This window comes from Aythya fuligula, chromosome 30 (assembly GCF_009819795.1).
Source record: "Aythya fuligula isolate bAytFul2 chromosome 30, bAytFul2.pri, whole genome shotgun sequence".
Lineage (NCBI taxonomy): Eukaryota > Metazoa > Chordata > Aves > Anseriformes > Anatidae > Aythya > Aythya fuligula.
This window is the reverse complement of record NC_045588.1, coordinates 130,593-147,466: the sequence shown is the minus strand read 5'-3', so window position 1 is coordinate 147,466 and position 16,874 is coordinate 130,593. Positions and strand designations below refer to the sequence as shown.

The 16,874-nt window shown below is 69.4% G+C and overlaps 2 protein-coding genes across 2 annotated transcripts; both read right to left on the bottom strand.

Annotated features, from left to right (window-relative positions):
* Nucleotides 1–3,333: 3,333 nt before the first annotated feature.
* RASAL3 (RAS protein activator like 3) lies at nt 3,334–11,800 on the bottom strand. The gene is made up of 18 exons (XM_032205015.1): nt 11,401–11,800; nt 10,664–10,788; nt 10,498–10,582; nt 9,586–9,674; nt 9,416–9,498; nt 9,205–9,337; nt 8,762–8,860; nt 7,829–8,371; nt 7,111–7,255; nt 6,794–6,938; nt 6,241–6,477; nt 5,698–5,899; nt 5,440–5,543; nt 4,697–5,015; nt 4,085–4,207; nt 3,787–3,986; nt 3,559–3,634; nt 3,334–3,486 (listed from the first exon to the last, which is right to left on the bottom strand). Exons 1-18 carry the CDS (start codon nt 11,798–11,800, stop codon nt 3,334–3,336), a joined length of 3,261 nt encoding a protein of 1,086 aa, XP_032060906.1.
* A 1,813-nt stretch (nt 11,801–13,613) lies between these two features.
* On the bottom strand, nt 13,614–15,457 carry PGLYRP2 (peptidoglycan recognition protein 2). Its single transcript, XM_032204944.1, has 4 exons — nt 14,638–15,457; nt 14,187–14,397; nt 13,787–14,081; nt 13,614–13,670 (listed from the first exon to the last, which is right to left on the bottom strand). Exons 1-4 carry the CDS (start codon nt 15,455–15,457, stop codon nt 13,668–13,670), a joined length of 1,329 nt encoding a protein of 442 aa, XP_032060835.1. The 3' UTR covers nt 13,614–13,667.
* Nucleotides 15,458–16,874: the final 1,417 nt, after the last annotated feature.

Below are 16,874 nucleotides of genomic sequence, written 5' to 3'. Positions count from 1 at the left end.
TTTTTCCCCTTTTTTCCCCCTTTTTGAGCCGTGGCAGCATCCCCCCCTCTCCGATGTGCCACGCCAGCAGCTCCCCATAGGAGCACAGAAGCGGCCGCCCCTTCCTTCATCCTCTTCTTCCTCCCCTCACACCCGGCTGGGTTTTGAAGCTCACCGAAAATTTGAGATTTTCACCTTTCTCCCCCCAATTCTCCACACCAGCACCCACAACCCCCCCCCCAAAAAACAATAACCAAACCAGCAGGGGTTGGCTCCGCCGGGTGACCCGCTCGCTGCTTTTTTTGGGGGGAGACATTAAAAAAAAAAAAAAAAAAAAAAAAAAGCAAAAAACCCAAGATTATGCCCCAATTTCGCACACAGTTTCCGAGTCCTTACCCAGCTCCCCGCCGCCCGCTCGTGCCAAGGGCCGGGGCCAGACTGCGGCCGGCCCCTTCCCCCAGCCCCTCGCCCCGCAGCCATGGGGAGGCGGAGCAGGACGGCCCCAATTTAAATGCTAAAACGCTTTAAATGGGGACAATCGGGGACGATCGGGGACAATCGCTTCCTTCCCTGCCAGCCGGGCTCAGGGGGCTCTGGCCCAGCACCGCCCGGCCCAGGGGTGGCTGCGCGGGGCCAAAGCGGCTCCCGGTGGGCTTCGGAGCCTCTCCCCCCACCCCAATGGGGTCGTTTTGCCAAACCGGGCTCGGTTTTGAGGGTTTCGGTCTCGCTTGGAGCCTCTTCTGGGGCAGAACCCCAAAAGGGAGCGATTGTGCAGGGAGTTCGCTCCATGAGGAATTTGGGGAGGCTCCGACGAAGCCCCCGCGAGCTCCTTCCCAGTGACAGCGAGGCCGTTCCGGGAGCCCAAAATCTGGGGAGCCCCAAACCGGGGGAGCCCCAAACCGGGGATCCCGGCCGGGTCCCTTCCCGGCAGCGCCCCCCACCCTTCCTCCCGAGCTCCCGAAACCTCCTCCGAAGCCGCGGTGCCGCAGAGGGGGGCTCACCGCCCGCCCGGAGCTGGAACCGGCGTCCCCCGGGGGGGGGGGCTGCTCTTCCTCCTCCTCCTCCTCCTCTTCTTCCTCCACAACCGCTGCCAAACCCAGCGCCCATTTCGGACACAGCCGGACGGATGGACGGACGGACAGACAGCCGTACGGACAGACCTCCACGCAAAGCCCCCGGCGAGCCACGCCAGGACGAAAACGGCTCCAAGGGGTTCCGAAAATCCCCCCCCCGTGCCCCCCACCATCACCGCCGACCCCACCTGAGGCTGCCGGGGGGGTCACAGGGGCAGGGGGGGCTCCTGCCCGCTCGTTACCGGAGGCTCGTTGAAGCGAAGTTCGTTAACGAGCTCCACGAAGGCCGTTGGGGGGGTTGGGGGTGGTGTCCCCCCCCCCCAGCACCCCGATGTTGAGCCAGCCACGGGGGGAGCACGGGTCCAAACGCCCCCCCCAGATGTCACCGTGTCCCCCCCCCCCCAGTCCTGTGTCACCCAGGTCACCCTGTCCCGGGTGGGGGGGTCAGGGGGGTGAAGCCCACCCTGACATGGCCCTGAGGCCACGATATTGTCCCCTTGTCCCCCCCCCAAACAGCCACAGCCCCCCCATAACGCCTGCCCCCCCCCCCCAGGCACACCCCCCCACGTCCCCAACACTCTCACAGGTGCCCCCCCCACTCCAAACCCCCCCGTGCCCCCCCCCAAAACTCACCTGCACCCCCCCACACCCCCTGGGTGCCCCCCCCAAAGCCCCCCCAAAGCCCCCCTGCGTCCCCAGGCAGTCCCAATCTCCCCCCCTCGCCCCCCCCACCCCCCCCTTGTCACCTGCAGCCCCCCCCGCCCCCCCTTATCACCCCCCTCTTATCACCTCCCCCCGCTGTCACCTTCCTCCCTGCCCCCCCCCAGCCCCCCCCGCTCCCCGTCCCCGTTTCAGCACCCCGGACGGTGCCGCCACCGGGGGCTCCTCGCCCCTTCCCCCCCCCTCCCCGGTACCGGGGGGGGGCACACACAACCCCACTTCCCCCCTCCCCTCCCCAAACCCCCCTTAACCCCCCCCCCCCGGGGCCCGTTCCCCCCCCCCCCCCCTCCCCGGTACTCACCCCTCCGCCCCCCCGGGGCCGGGCCCCGCGGGCTCCTCAGCGCCTCCGCCGCCCCCGGGGCCTCCCCCCGGGCTCCGGGCCCCGCAGCAAGCGCGGGGCCGAGGCCATGGTCCCGTTAAGGCCCCCCCCGGGGGCTCCTCTCCCGGTGCCCCTCCCGGTGCCGCCGCCGCCTCCTCCTGCGCCGCTCCGGCCGCTCCCCCGCCCCCCTCCCGGCGGCGGGGCCTGACTACGTCACGCCGAGCGCGACCGGGCCGCCGCCGACATCTTGGGGGCGGCGAGGGGGGGCCCAGCGCCGCCTCCGCCGCCGCCGCCGCCGCCATCTTGGGGCCGCGCCGCCCCCCGGCCCCCGCCCCCTGCCCCCGCCCCGCCGGAGCGGCCGCCGCCGCCGCCGCCGCCCCCCCCACCCCGCCCATTGGCCCCGCGCGGCGCCGCCGTGATGACGTCGGCGGCGCGGCGGCGCCGCCATGTTGGGAGTGGCGGAGGAAGGGGGTCGAGGGGGGGAAGGGGGAGGGAGGGAGGGGGAGAGGGGGAGGCGGCGCGGTTCCTGCGTCATCGCCGCGCGACGGCCGCGCCGCGCCGCCATCTTGGGGAGGGCGCTGAGAGGGGAGGGGAGGGGAGGGGGCGGCCCCGAGGTGGCCGCGCTGGGGCTCGGGAGCCCCCCCCCGGGGGTCCCCGAGGTCCGGTCAGCCCCAAAGGGCTCCCAGGGACCTGTCCTAAAAGGTCCCCGTGGGGCTGACACCCACAAAGGGTCCCCGTGGCCCTGCCCTAAAACCCCCGTGGACGTGACACCCCCAAAAAGCCCCCAAGGTCCTGCCCCAAAAGTCCCCATGGCCCTGTCCCAAGAGGTCCCCATGGACATGAAACCCCCAAAGGGCCCCCATGGCCCTGGCCCTAAAAGCCCCCATGGACTTGGACTTGACACCCCCAAAGGGCCCCCAAGGTCCTGTCCCCAAAGATCCCTCATGGCCCTGCCCCAAGGGGTCCCCATGGATTTGAACTTGACACCCAAAAAGGGCCCCCATGGTCCTGTCACCCCCAAAAGTCCCCATGGACTTGAATTTGAGACCCCCAAAGTGCCCCCGCGGCCCTGCCCTAAAGCCTGGTGCCCCATGGGGATGGATGCGGCCCCCCAGGGCGCCGGGGCCAGGACGCGGGGTGCTGACAGGCACCGCTCCGAGCGACACCAACGCCGTTTATTCCTTGGGGACGGGAATCCCGCTGGGATCGGGGTCAAACAGCTTTTGGGAACGGCGCCGCGGGTCACACGCTGGTGGCCTGGGCGTCTTCACCGCCCTCGTCCCAGCTCGGTGTCCCCGGGGCCCGGTGTCCCGTCCTGCCCGGGTGGCCCCGGAGCTGGGCAATGGCAGCGCGCAGCTCGGTGTGGTCCCGCTCCAGCGCCGAAATTCGGCTCTCCTGCGAGGGGACGGTGTCAGCACCCACTGCCCGGCCCCCACACCCCGCTCCCGGGGCTCCCGGGGCTCTTACCAGCGCTCGGCCCTTCTCCTCGCTGGCCTTCAGCCTCTCTAGGTCCTTCTTCCGCGTGCCTTCAGCCGCCGTCAACCTAAAATTTCGGGTCGGGGATGAGCCCGGACCCCCAGCAGGAACTGGAAGCGGTTTGGGGGTGCAGAGCTGGGCGCTGGGCACCGCTTTGGGGTCTCCCAGGCTTTGGGGTCCTCCAGGTTTTGGGGCCCCCCAGGCTTTGGGGCCACCCACCTGGCTCCCAGGTTGGCCACGCGCGCGTTGGCCTCGTCCAGCTGCTGGCGGAGCCTCTCGAGCTGCTGGCGGTGCTGGCCCTGCTCCTGCCGCAGCCCCCGGTGCTGCGCCTCCAGCTCGCCCGCCCGCGCCTCCGCCCGCCGCAGCTTCTCCCGGTTCTCCGCCACCTCCTTCCCCAGCGCCTCGATCAGCCTCCCGTGCTGGTTTTTGTTTTTTTGGGGGACACACACACGAGGGCAGAGGTCAGGAGGGAGGCCCCGTGGGTGCCGGGCCGGGTGCTGCCCCCCCCCAGGGTTACCTTTTCCAGGGGACGGATGGCGTAGAGCTCGCCCTGGGCCGCCGCCGCCTCCTCGGCGTAGCGCTGCCACGGCACCGTGGATTTGCGCGGCAGCGACACCGACGAGCGCAGCTTCGAGCGTCCCTGCGGCACCCGGGGCACCCGTCAGCGTGGGCACCCTGGGGTGCGCGGCAGGGTGGGGGCCTGCCGCCCCCCAAAGGGTCTCTGCGGTCGTTTCTCGAGGGGTCCCCGAGACCCTGTGATCCCCGAGGGGTCTCCATGGCCCCGTCCTCCCCAAAAGGGTCCCCGTGATCCTACCACAAATGTTCCCCATGGCCTTGCCACCCCCAAAGGGACCCCAATTGTCCCCAAAGGGACCCCACGGCTCCACTGTCCCCAAAGGGACCCCAATTGTCCCCGAAGGGACCCCATGGCTCCATCTTCCCCAAAGGGACCCCATGGCTCCATCGTCCCCAAAGGGTCCCCATGGTTCCATTGTCCCCAAAGGGTCCCCACAGCCTTGTCCTGGCCCCACCACCCCCAAAACTCCCCCGTGATCCCTCTCCAAAACCTCCCCGTGGCGCTGCCACCCTCGAGGCGTCCCCCCCCCATCCCGTCCCGGGGTTGTCTCACCGTGGCATCTCGAGGGCCGGAGACCCCCGGGGGTTCCTCGCCTTGCGTCCCCGCCACCTGCTCGGCGCTGCCCTGCTTGCGCAGGCGGCGGGCGGCTTTGTTCTGCGCCGGGACGCTCTGGGTGCGCTGCACGTTCCTCCGCTCCCGGCCGGGGCGAGGGGACGGGGACGGGGACGGCGCCCGCCCCGGCTCCGCGTCCGTCCCGTCCTCGCGGCTGCGGACGCGGCGGATGCTGACGAGGGACTGGCTCTTGATGAGGGGGCTGTGCTTGCTCAGGTCCCGCGGGGGCACGAAGCCCGGCTTGTGGCTCTCCGCCGGGCTGGGCGAGGAGAGGGGGCGGTGGCATGGGTGGGCACCGGGGAGGTGTTGGACCCCCGAGGGGTCCACTGGGACCACCCCGAGTCCCGCTAGGGCCAGTCCTGAGGCTGTCTGTGAGCATTTGGGGGACCCAGCCAAGAGCAGGAGCAGCCCCTAAACCTACCTGGGGCCAGAAACAGCCCCCGGACCCAGCCTGCACCAGAAGTCTCCCCCAAACCCCGCTGACAGCAGGACCTGGAACCCTTGGGACCACCCCTGGAAGCCAGCTTGGAGCAGAGTCATCCCGAAACCACCCGGGACCCTGCTGGGCTCAGTCACCCCAAACCCAAAGTCACCCCGGACCCAACCAGGAGCAGAACCACCCCGAAAAGCTCCCGGTGTCTCCCTGCTGGCCCCACACGTGTCCCCTGCCCACCCCCCGGTACCTTCGCTCCGTGGTGGAGCTGAGCCGGACAGAGACGGGGACGGGGGTGCCCTCCCTGATGGCATTGAGGATGGTGGGCAGGGGCTCCAGCTCCTCCTGTGTGGCCTGCCAGGACAAAACGGGGACGTTACGGGGACGTCGGGTGGCCCTAGGGCGGGTGACACACACGTGGCAGCGAGAACCCGGCTCAGCGCACGGGGACAAGAAGGAGACCGGGGTCACCGGCCCCACGTGGGGACACACACACGGGTGGTGGCACCTGGTCCAGGCTGGAGAAGATGTCGCAGAGCAGGAGGTGGAGGGTGGCGAGCTCCAGGGCCAGGTCCACGTAGCCGTCGTAGGTGGCCATGTGGACACTGCTCTCGGGGTTGGCCACGCTCTGCAGGAAGGCCGTCATCGGGCCCCAGTTGTGCTCCAGGAACTCGTTCATGAAGCCCATGTAGGCCTCCTTCTCGCCGAACCTGGGCACCGCGGCGGCCTGTCACCGGGGTCACCGCCGCGTCCCCAAACCCAGCCACCACGGGTGAGGGCTCTGCCGTGTCCCCGTGGCGTGCCGGGGACGTCCCCGGTGCCCCGTGGGATCCCTCCCTGCAGCCCCATGCCACGGAGGAGAGCCGCCCCATTTCACGTGGCCTCAGGGCACCTTGGGGACATCCCTACTGCCCCACGGCCGTTTTAGGGCACGTGCCACAGGCTGTAGGGGCTGTAGGGGCTGCAGGGGCTGTAGGGGCGGTAGGGGACATCGCCGCCACCCCACAGGGACCCCCCTCCCCACCAGCACCACCGGTGCGCCGTGACCTACGTGGTGAAGTTGGCCAGGTTCTGGATGACCTTGGCCACCAGGGTGAGGGTGCGGGCGGTGGCCTCGCTCGGGTACTCCTGGACGAGGCCGAAGAGGCTGGGGGACATGATGGCCGGGCAGAGGAACCGCAGGAAGAGGGAGGCCGAGACCAGGCGCTGCCCGATGGCCGCCTTGCCCCGCGCCGCGCACTCCTCCTGCCACGCCGCGAAGATCTCGCCCAGCTCCGCCGGGAAGGCTCTGCGGGGACGGACGGGGGGTGGGTGGCCCCGAAGTCCCCCCGCGATGGTCCCGTGTCTGTCCCAGACCTGTCCCCACGTCCCTCCCGGTGCCCGTCGCCGTGTCCATCCCAGGCGTGGCGCCTTTCTCTGTTCCCGTCCCCCACGTCTGTCCCCAGACTCGTCCCCGTGTCCTTCCCCATGTCCATCCCGGTGCCAGGACCCGTTCCCGTGCCCGTCCCCAAGCCCGTCCCTGGGTCTTCCTGCTGGTGGCTGTCCCCGTGCCCTCTCCCGTGCCCGTCCCATTGCCCGAGCCCTTTCCTGTCCCTGCCCCTCACTCGCAGGACGTGGCGATGCGCTGGAAGGTCTCCTCGCAGACCTGCCGCAGGTTGTTCTGGTTGTCGGAGAGGTCGGGGCCGGCGCATTTACTGGGATCGACCTCGCAGCTATCGTCCGAGGTGCAGAGCTGGGCCAGGGCCTCACCTGGGCACCGGGGGCAACTGGTGAGGGACTGGCCGGCCCCCACCACGGGCACGGCTGTGACGAGCCCCCAGGGATGTGCTGGGGGTGTCCCGCAGCCCAAAATGCCCCATAACGTCCTGCCCACGCCCTGCACCCCGTAATGCCCCCAAAGCCTTTTAATGCCCGGCCGTACCCAGCGTGTCCTGGAGGTATTTGCCCCCCACCAGTTTCATGTATTCATCGATGGCCTTGGTGGCCAGCGTGTTCTCGCGGAAGATCAGCGCCTCCCGGTCGTCGAAGCGGTCCAGCTCGGCCACGCCGAGGTCAATGAGGAACGCCTGCGGGGTGGCCACGTCGAGGGGCTCAACCCGTGGGCCCAGTGGGACTTGGCAACCCCAGCCCGGGCAGTGCCTGGGTCTCCTGGAATCCCCTCGAACTGAATTTCCCATCCTATCCCATCCCATCCCATCCCACTCACAGTACCATGCCATGCCATGCCATCCCAACCCAACCCAACACAACCCAACACATCCCAACCCAACCCATCCCAACCCAACCCAACCCAACCCATCCCAACCCATCCCAACCCAACCCATCCCAAACCATCCCAACGCATCCCAACCCAAACCATCCCAACGCATCCCAACCCAACCCAACGCATCCCAACCCAACGCATCCCAACCCAACGCATCCCATCCCATCCCATCCCATCCCATCCCATCCCATCCCATCCCATCCCAACCCAACCCATCCCATCCCATCCCAACCCATCCCATCCCATCCCATCCCATCCCATCCCATCCCATCCCAACCCAACCCAACCCATCCCATCCCACCCCAACCCACCCCAACCCATCCCATCCCACCTCCCTCCCCCACGTCCACCACACCTCGCCCACGGCGTGCCCCACCTTGGCTTTCCCGGTGCTCTGCAGGACGTGGACCAAGGTGCCGGCCAGCTCCTCCTTGTGCCGCACGGCGATGGTGGGCTCCAGGTGGGCGCACAGCTCCCGGTAGTGGAAGGTGATGAATTCGGCCAGCTCCTTGTAGCGCACGATGGGCAGCACCCGCACCTCCCGGTACCGCCCGCGCACCCGCACCGCCGGCGCCCGCTCACCGCTGCCGTGGCCGCCCAGCGGGTACCAGCGCTCCAGGGGCTGCCGGGCGGCCGCCAGCTCTGCCAAGGGGACGGTGACAGAAGCCACCGTCTGGCAGGGGTGGCCCTGGTCATCGCGGCACAGGGCGAGGGTGAGGGCGCGGGCGGGCGGCAGGGCGGCCAGCTGGAAGAGCTCGCCCCAGAAGAGCTCGCCGTCGGCACCGGCCACCTTGGCGGTGGTGCGGGCGAAGAGCGCGCCGTCCAGGAGGAGGTGGCAGCGGAGGTGGCGCCGGGGTGGCAGGTCCCGCGCCTCGTACACCCACAGGCTCAGCGCCAGCTCCAGCCGCTCGCAGTTGTCCTGGGGAGGGCGAGAGGGGGGAAGCGTGGGGTCAGGGGTAAGGGGAGGGGGGTAAAAGTCAATGGGGGCGTTGGGGGGATGCGGCGTGGGGGGTTTGTGGGTGGAGATGGGGACAGGAGGGGACGTGGGGACAGGAGGGGGCATGGAGGGACTGGAGGGGTCACTGGGGCAGGAGGGGACAAGGGACTGGAGGGGTCGTGGGGACAGGAGGGGACAGGGAAATCCGCGGAGGGCCAGAGCCAGGATGGAACACAGGGGACAGGAGCAGGACGTGGGGGACAGCCAAGCCCTCGGGACAAAAGGGGGCATGGGTGGGGACAGGACCCATACTCAGGGTGCCGGGGGGTGTCCCTGGGGGTGGCGGGGGTGTCCCATGGGTGCCCGTCCCACCTTGTTGGGCTGCACGGTTCGGCGCAGGTTCTCGATCCAGCGGTCGCGCTCGGCCAAGGACGTGCAGCCAAAGGACCGGCTGCCCTCAGCGGTGATGATCTGGGTGCAGGGGAGGTGTCAGGAAGGCACCCCGGGGTGCCCAGGGGATGGTCCTGGCTTGGGACCTGCCTCAGGGTCGTCTGGGTGCTTATGGCTGTTCCAGGGTGCTCTGGGTGCCCTGTGGGGATCCCCTGGGGGCTTGGGCAGGGTGCCCTTGGTGCTCTGGGTGCCCCAGGAGCCAGACAGAGAATTATGTTGGGGTGCTCTGGGTGCTCCTCCAGGGTGTCCTGGGTGCATGGCCACGATTTCTGGGTGCCCTGGCTGCCTCAGACACCTGTGCAGGGTGCCCTGGGTGCCCCGGCCACCTCCCAAGGGTGTCCCGGGTGCGTGGCCGGGGCCGTTACCTGGAAGCAGAACTTCTCCCCCACGATGCTGCCGTGCACGGGCCGGATGATGACGTTGTCCCCGGTGAGGTCCAGCTCGGCGGCGCTCGGCGGGGGCAGCAGGGACTCGCGCGAACCGCTCTGGCTCGGGGTCCTGAGGGGACACGGCTGCCACCAGGGGCCCTCCCCGGTGTCCCCACCACCGTCCCCGCCGCCTCCCACGGGGCCGTACCTCTCGCCGTCAGCCACCGCCGTCGTCTCGGTTTTGGGCACCGCGCGCCCTTTCCGATCCCGGAGCCGCTTCCACAGCAGGCCCTGGTTTAGGGACAAGGGGATGGATGCCACGCCACTTCCTGGGTGCGGCGTGGCACCCAAGGGTGGCGCCGGGCCCGGGATGCCCACCTTGACATTGCTGAACTGGGAGGTGACCGAAGCGTCGCTGTCGGTGCCTTTCCCTGCTGCCCGTGTGTTTCTCTCCTCCGTGGCCGGGTCTGCTGGAGCCACCCACATCAGCCCCCCCCTCAGGTGCACCCCCAGCCCCCCAACACCACAGTAGGGTGCAGGGGGGCAGGATACAGCCCAATCCACCCCCACCACCACCCTGGGAAACATCAACCAAAGCGGGAGGGAGGACGGAGCCCTCCTGCCCCCGGAGGTTCTGGGTGCCAAATCCTGCCCACCTGTAGCCCCAAAATTCAGCCAAGCCTCGGGTGCAGCCCGTTCGTGGGTGCGAGGGAGAAGGGTGCAGAGGGGCTGGGGGTAGGGGGGGGTCCGGGGAGGGGGAACTCACCTCCCTGCGCGGCGCAGAGCAGCCAGCGGCGGGGGCCCATGGCTGGTTGGCGGTGGCGCCTGCCCGCGCTGATGGGGGGCGCGGGGAGGAAGCCGAAAGCGCTTATCGGCCGGATCAGCACACGCAGCAGCGTGGAGGAAGCAGTGACGGCACCCGGCACCCTTGCACGGAGGACTTCCTCCAGGCCCCAGCGCTCGGTGTGGTGCACGGAGCGTGGGGCAAGGTGAGGGGCATGGCACGGGGCATGGCACGGGGCGCAATGCACGACGCACGGCGTGGGGCACAGCACGGGGCACAGAGTGGGGCACGGCGTGGGACATGGTGCAGCGTGGGGTGCGTGGCACGGTGCAGAGGGCACGGGGTGGAACATGGAACATGGCACGAGGCATCGCACGGGGCATGGCCACGATGCACGGCGTGGGGCGTGGGGCACGGTGCGTGGTGCAAGGCCCAAAGGCTCCACGCACAGGAGCTGCTCCAGAGCTCGCAGCAGCAGCTGGCAGCGCCCCGTGTCAGCAGCTCACCGGTGTCCCTCCTGCCACCCGCTGGGTGCAGGTTGGTGCTCTCGGAGATGGAGCTCCCGGTCCGGTTCCTGCTCCTGCACGAAGCCTGAGGGCGCAGCGGGGTCAGGCACCGCCACCTCCAGCACCCCGTGCACCCCGGGGTGCCCCGGGGTCCCCGTGTCCTCACCTCCTCGTCCCTGCCCACGTGGATCAGCTGTCCGTCCACCAGCGAGAAGTTGGAGACGTCCCACACTGGCACATCGGGTGCCGGAGCCAGCGGGGCTGTCGGGGTGCTGTGGGTGCTCTCCGGGGCTGGGGGTGCAGAGCAGGGTGTCAGGACCCCCCGGTGGGTGCTCGTATGGTCAGCGTGGTGGCACCAGGGGACGTGGCTGTGGCCATGCCACCAAGGTGTGATCAAGTCAGGGCCACAGCGTGGTTGGGGTGATGGTGCTAGGGGCCACAGGGTGCTGTGAGACCCTGGGTGCTGCGATGCCGGGAGCCACGCGGCCGTGGCCGTGCCACCAGGGGGGCAGCGGTGCTGGAGGACGCGTGGCCGTGGAGGTGCCACCATCAGCGTGGCAATGCCGGCTCGCACGTGGCCACGACCAAACCCTCTACAGGTCACATGCAGGGACCCAGCCGTCCTGCCCCCATGGGTGCCCCCCTACCCAGCACCGGCAGAGCCTGCCCCACATCCTGCCCCACTCACAGCCCCCTGCACCCCTCACCAGCACCCACCCATCACCCCCCAGACCCCCATGGGCTCCACCACCCCTCACCCACAACCCACCCGTTGCCTCCAACCCACCACCCACCTCCTCCCAGTCCATCTCCCACGTCCCCTGCCCGCCACCCATCGCCCACCACCGTCGCCCCCTCCCCAGCACCCAGCACCCACACCCAACCCCCCCAGCACCCCCGTACTTGGCAGAGCGTCGCGGTGCGCCCGCTCGGCCCTGGCACCGCTCTCCCCGTGGCCCTTTCTCTTGGACATGGAGCGCAAATACTTCTGCAGGGTGGCCTTGCCACCTTCGGGGCTCCGTGGCTCCTTGGCCACCTTGGAGGGGGCCGAGAAAGCCCGCTGGAACAGGGACCGGCGGGTGCTGGCTTTGGGTGCCCCCTTCCCAGCCCCATCGTCGGGGCCGTCGGATTCGGGTTGGCTGTAGGAACGTTTCCAGCCCTGCAGCCGGGTCCAGCGCCGGCTGCCCGGGGACCCCGTGCCCCGCTCGGGTTCCCGGTCACCCATGGGTGCTGCCGTTCGCCATTTGTAGGTCTTCAGCAGCGTCGGCGTCTCGGCTGCCGCTGGGGGTTTCTCTACCTCCATCTGCGGGATGGGGAGAGCCCCATGAGCCACGGCCACGGGCTGGGGTGGGGACCGGGGTGGGCACCCTTATGTGGGCACCCCTATTTGGGTACCCCTCTCCAAGCATCCCTTCTGGGGCACCCCCTTCCAGGCACCGTTACCTGGGTGCCCTCACCTAGGGGGGGGCTCTATCAGGACACCCCCTTCCATGTCCCCCTATCGGGGCACCCCTATATTGCTCCCCAATTTGTGCACCCCAATTTGGGTGCCTGTATCCAGACAGCTGCCCTGGGGCCGTTACAGCTCCCCTGGGGCCAGACAGCTCCCCTGGGGGCCCTCCCCGCGGCACCCCTCCGTGCCGGGGCGCAGGGGTGGCAGGATACGGTGCCACTGGGGTGCGGTGACACCGTGTTGGGGTGACACCCGGGGTGGGTGGCCCCGCAGCCACCCCGGCCCCAGGCGCAGGCGGGTGCCGGAGATGTTTCCGTCGCCATCGCGGCCGCGCTGCCGCGGCATTTCCTCCCGGCACCTGCACCCTGCGCGTGCCCCACGCCTGCCGGGGGGGGCTCCAGGGATGGGTGACCCCCCCCAACCCCCCCCATCCCCAGCCCGCACCCCAGGGTGGGTGCAGGCCAAGGCGGGGGGGCTGCTCCCGTGGTGCTGGTTGCACCCCGCAGCTTCCTTGGGGGGGCACCCGCAGGGTGGAAGCGAGCTGCAGGCGCCCGCCAATTTTGGGGTGGCAGCACCCCGGTGCTGAGCTGGGGAGGGTGCCCCAGAGCTGGGGGTGGTGCCGGTGCTTTTGGGGTGCACTCTCCCCCCTCCCCAGCTAGCAGCACCTCCAGCACCCCCAGCACCCACAGAGCACCCTTTGCTCAGCAGGGAGCTGCCTCACCCCATGCTGGCACCCCACGCCCCCCCCTTTGGCTCCCTCCCACCCCCGCCTGCTCCCAAGGCTGGAGCATCACCCCAGGGTGCCACCTCCCCGCGGATCCCCCCCATCCCCGCCGTACCTCGGCTGCCTGCTGCCTCCTCGGCACCCAGGCTCGGCCGCCCCGGTTCCTGCCGTGGCTTCCCCATGTGACCAGGCAGGAGTTTCAGTCACACCCTCACCTCCGCCTCTGCCCCGCTGATGTTATCGGGGCGCCCAGCCCGGCCGGATCACGCTCGGCCACGGCCCCGGGGGGCACCGAGCCGGGAGAGCCGCGCCGGGCCCTCCGCCAGGCGCTCGGGAAGCGCCGGAGGCCAGCGGTGTTCGTCCAGCTCAGTGGCCATCATTAGGTTTCAGAGTGAACGGGAGGCAGAGACGGAGGCGCTGGAGCATCACGGCGCGGGGCGATGCGGGGACGCCTCCGGGGGCTGGGTGAGGAGGGTGGGCGACCCCAGCTGGGGGCTCGGGGGGTCTCCAAGGTGGGCTCAGCTCGGGCTGTCCCGATGGGCACGGGTCCTGCGTGTGCACGTGCGCACCCATGCACAGGGTGCGGGACCCCCCGGCCGCCCACTGCCCCATGCCTCAGTTTCCCCCTCGCTCCCCAGGGGCCGAGCTGCTGTCCGGGCACTGATTTTATTAGGGGGGTGCTCGTGGCTACGGGCACGGTGCGCTGGGCCAGTGGGACCCCAGCAGGACCCGTGCGGGCCGGTGTCCCTTCGGGGCTGCGGACATTTGGGGTCAGGGTCCTGCTGGGCTGGCATCCCCTGGCTGCCCACCCGCACCAGCGTCCGTCCGGGCTGCCGTCCATCTGTCTGTCTGGACCGGGGTCCGGCTGGTGTCCGTGGTCCCCCATCCGGCCTCCATCCGCCCCGACCAGGATCCGACCTCGGCAGCACCCATCCGGACCAGCACCCATCCGGACCAGCACCCCCCCAGCGCAGCGCCCTCGGAGGCCGGTCCTCACTGCCAAGGAGAGCAGAACCCACGGGCAGTCCCGGCACCGAACCCGCTCCCACCTCGGTGGGCTCGGACCACCCAAACCCCCACCCCTGGGAGATGCCATTGAAGCCGGTGCCCACCTCGAAGCCGCGCCAGGTCCTGATCTCCTGGAAGAGGGAGTCTCCGGGGCAGCTGGTGTTCACCACCTGCCGGTGGCCCCGCAGGGTGTAGTCGTGGCGGAGCCGGCCGGCCCTGACGGCGCAGGGCAGGAGGCCGTCGCGCACCAAGGCGATGGTGTCGGGGTCGGGCAGGGTGGCCGAGAAGTTGCCCACGTAGCCCACGCCGTAGCCTTTGGTGTTGTGGCCTCTGGTGTGGGCACCCACCCAGTGCCACCCCCGGCCTTGGTACAGGTACCCGTCCGAGCCCACCACGAAGCTGCGGGCACCCAAGGGTGTTGGGCGGTGAGGATGGCAACGGGGTGACGGGGACCGCGGCGGGGTGGCGGGGCTGGCAGCGGGGTGCCGGTGCCGTCGGGCTCACCTGTAGCCGATGTCGTCCCAGCCCCGGGTGTCCTGGTGGAAGCGCTGCATGGAGCGCATGGCGCGGGCGCAGGCGGTGAAGGTGCGGCACGGGGCGCTGGGCACGAAGGTGTGGTGGATGTAGACAGAGCCCAGGGGCAGGGACAAGGGTTTGGGGGTGCCCCGGTAGGGACGGGCGCCCCACATGCAGCGGGGGACGATGGCCGGGCACTCTGCGAGGGAAGGCAGCGGGTGGCAGCGGGGGGCTTCTGCCCTTGGCTGAGGACGTGGCTTTGTCCCGGGGGACCCACTCCGGGGGACACGGTGCTGTCCGGCCACGCCAGTCCATGTGTCACCACTTGTACCCTCAGACCTTGACAATGACACCCATCCCGGCACCCAGCACCCATCCCGGCACCCAGCACCCTCCCTCCCACCCAACTTTTCATCCTGGGGGGGTGCCACCTCCCTACCGACAAAGGTCTGCATGAAGTCCCGCGCCGCCCGGCGGGCGATGGCCACATCCTCCTCCTCACCCACGTCCTCCAAGAGCCCTCGGGTGGGCGGCAGCACCCGGAGCAGGTGCAGCATCGCCACCACCTCCTCCTCCAGCTTCTTCAGCCCCGTCAGCGCCCCGAAATCCTGGCGCCGGTAGCTGCTGGGGGGCCGCCCGCTCGCGGTGCCGTTGTCCGTCCCGTAGTAGCTCCGGAGCAGGGGGGCGAGCGGGACGGGTGCCTCGGCCAAGCGGGCACCCAGCAGCACCCCATCCAGCGCCCCGTTGGCGACGGCCTCGGGGACGGGCGAAGGGGGACCCAGCAGGGTGAAGTTTTGGGGGTTTTCCACGTCGTCCCAGCACCCGGCGGGTCCCAGGGTGGCCCTGCTCTGGTTGCGGGCACGAGCCAAGAGGAAAGCCATCCCCAGCGCCTCGGTGATGGTGACGGCGTAGAGGGCATCGAGGGCAGTGGGGGGCTCGGGAATGGGGCCGGGCCACCCCCCCGCCATCCTCAGCCCCACTTCCATGCCTGCGAGCAGCGGCGCGAGGGCCACGGTGGAGCCGTCGGGGGCCAGCACCGCGCCGCGCTCGGGTGCCGTGGGGTCGGGGCGCAGGAGGTGGGTGAGCAGCGCCCACTGCTCGGGGCTGAGCGCCGGCACGTCCAGGGGGGCATCGAGGGGGGCCCCCAGCACGGCGAGGCACCCAGGGGTGCTGCAGCTCCCCAGCACCCACGCCAGCTCCGGCAGGCTGAGCTCCTCGGCGGCCTCCAGGGCTTCCACCATCTGCACCACCGTGTCCATGGAGCGCGGGGGGAGAGCTGGGAGGGGGGGATGGAGGCAGGTGGGGGGGGGGCGCACCCGAAACTGGGAAGGGAAAGCCCCCGGAACGGAGGGTCTGAACCCAAAAGGAGGCAGGCGCACCCACGCTGCGTGGGAAATGGGGGGAAGGCACGAGGAGGTGGGTGAAAAGGGGCCGGAGAAGGGCAAACGGACCCAAAATGGGGCAAATGAACGCAGAAATGAGCAAATGCACACAGAGCAGGATGCAGGCACCCAAACCAGAGGGAAAGCACCCAAAAACAGGGGGAAAGCACCCAAAGCAGAGGGAAAGCACCCAACACAGACGGAAAACACCCAGCAAAATGCACCCAGAAAAGGGTAAATGCACCCGGAGAAAGGTGAATGCACCCAGAACAGGGCGAAGGCACCCAGAAAAGAGCAAAAGCACCCCCAAAAATGGGGAAAAGCCCTCAAAGCAGAGCAAATGTACCCAGAGATGGGCAAAAGTGGACAGAACAGGGCAAATGCAGCCCAAAAAGGGCAAATGCACTAAAAATTGAGCAAATGCACCCCAAAATCAGGCAAATGCATCCAGAGAGCAACGTGAAAGTACCTGGAGCAGGGCCAAGGGACGCGGAAAAGGTCAAAAACACTGAAAGCGGGGAAAAATGCACCCACAGCAGCATGGATGCGTGCCAGAAAAGGGCAAAAACACCCAGAAAAGGGCAAAAGCACCCCCAAAACAAGGTGACAGCTCCCGGTATGAGCACCCGGAGCCCAATGGAAGCAAAACGCACCCAAAAGTGGGGGCACCCCCCAAACACCTCCCCCCTCTCCCTCTCAGACGCTCAACCTGCTTCGATTTTGGGCTAAAACCTCACTAATTAGGGAAGAGAGAAGCGTGGCTGGAGCCGTTTGGGCCAGAACCGGGGCTTGCGGGGCCGCAGCGCGTCGTGACATATCGCGACGTGCCGTGGTCCGTGGTGACACGCGGCCACGGGGCCTCCCCCTACCTGTGCCAAGCCGGGCGCAGAGGCCGAGCGCCACGACGAGCCAGGGGAGCATGGCGCAGGGCAGGACGCGGCCCCCGGTCGATGCATGGCACGGACTTTGTCCCCAAGGCCTGGGGGTGTCACCAGGGCACGGGGGCCGCTGGGGGCCGGGGGGGGGACACATGGGCACCGGGGGGTGGCACCCGCATGTGGCACGTGTGTGCTGTGTGGGTGGCTCACGTGTGCAAGGTGGTGTGCGCGTGGTGGAGCCTGGGAAGGGGACCTGCGTGTGTGTGCGTGTGCACACATGTGTGCGTGTGCGTGGGAGTGTCCCTGGGGGGGTGCAGACACGTGTGTGTGCACATACGTGTGCGTGCTCACGTGTGAGTGCACATGGAGTGCGCACACGCACCGTGCGTACACGTGTGTCCACATGCATGCGTGCA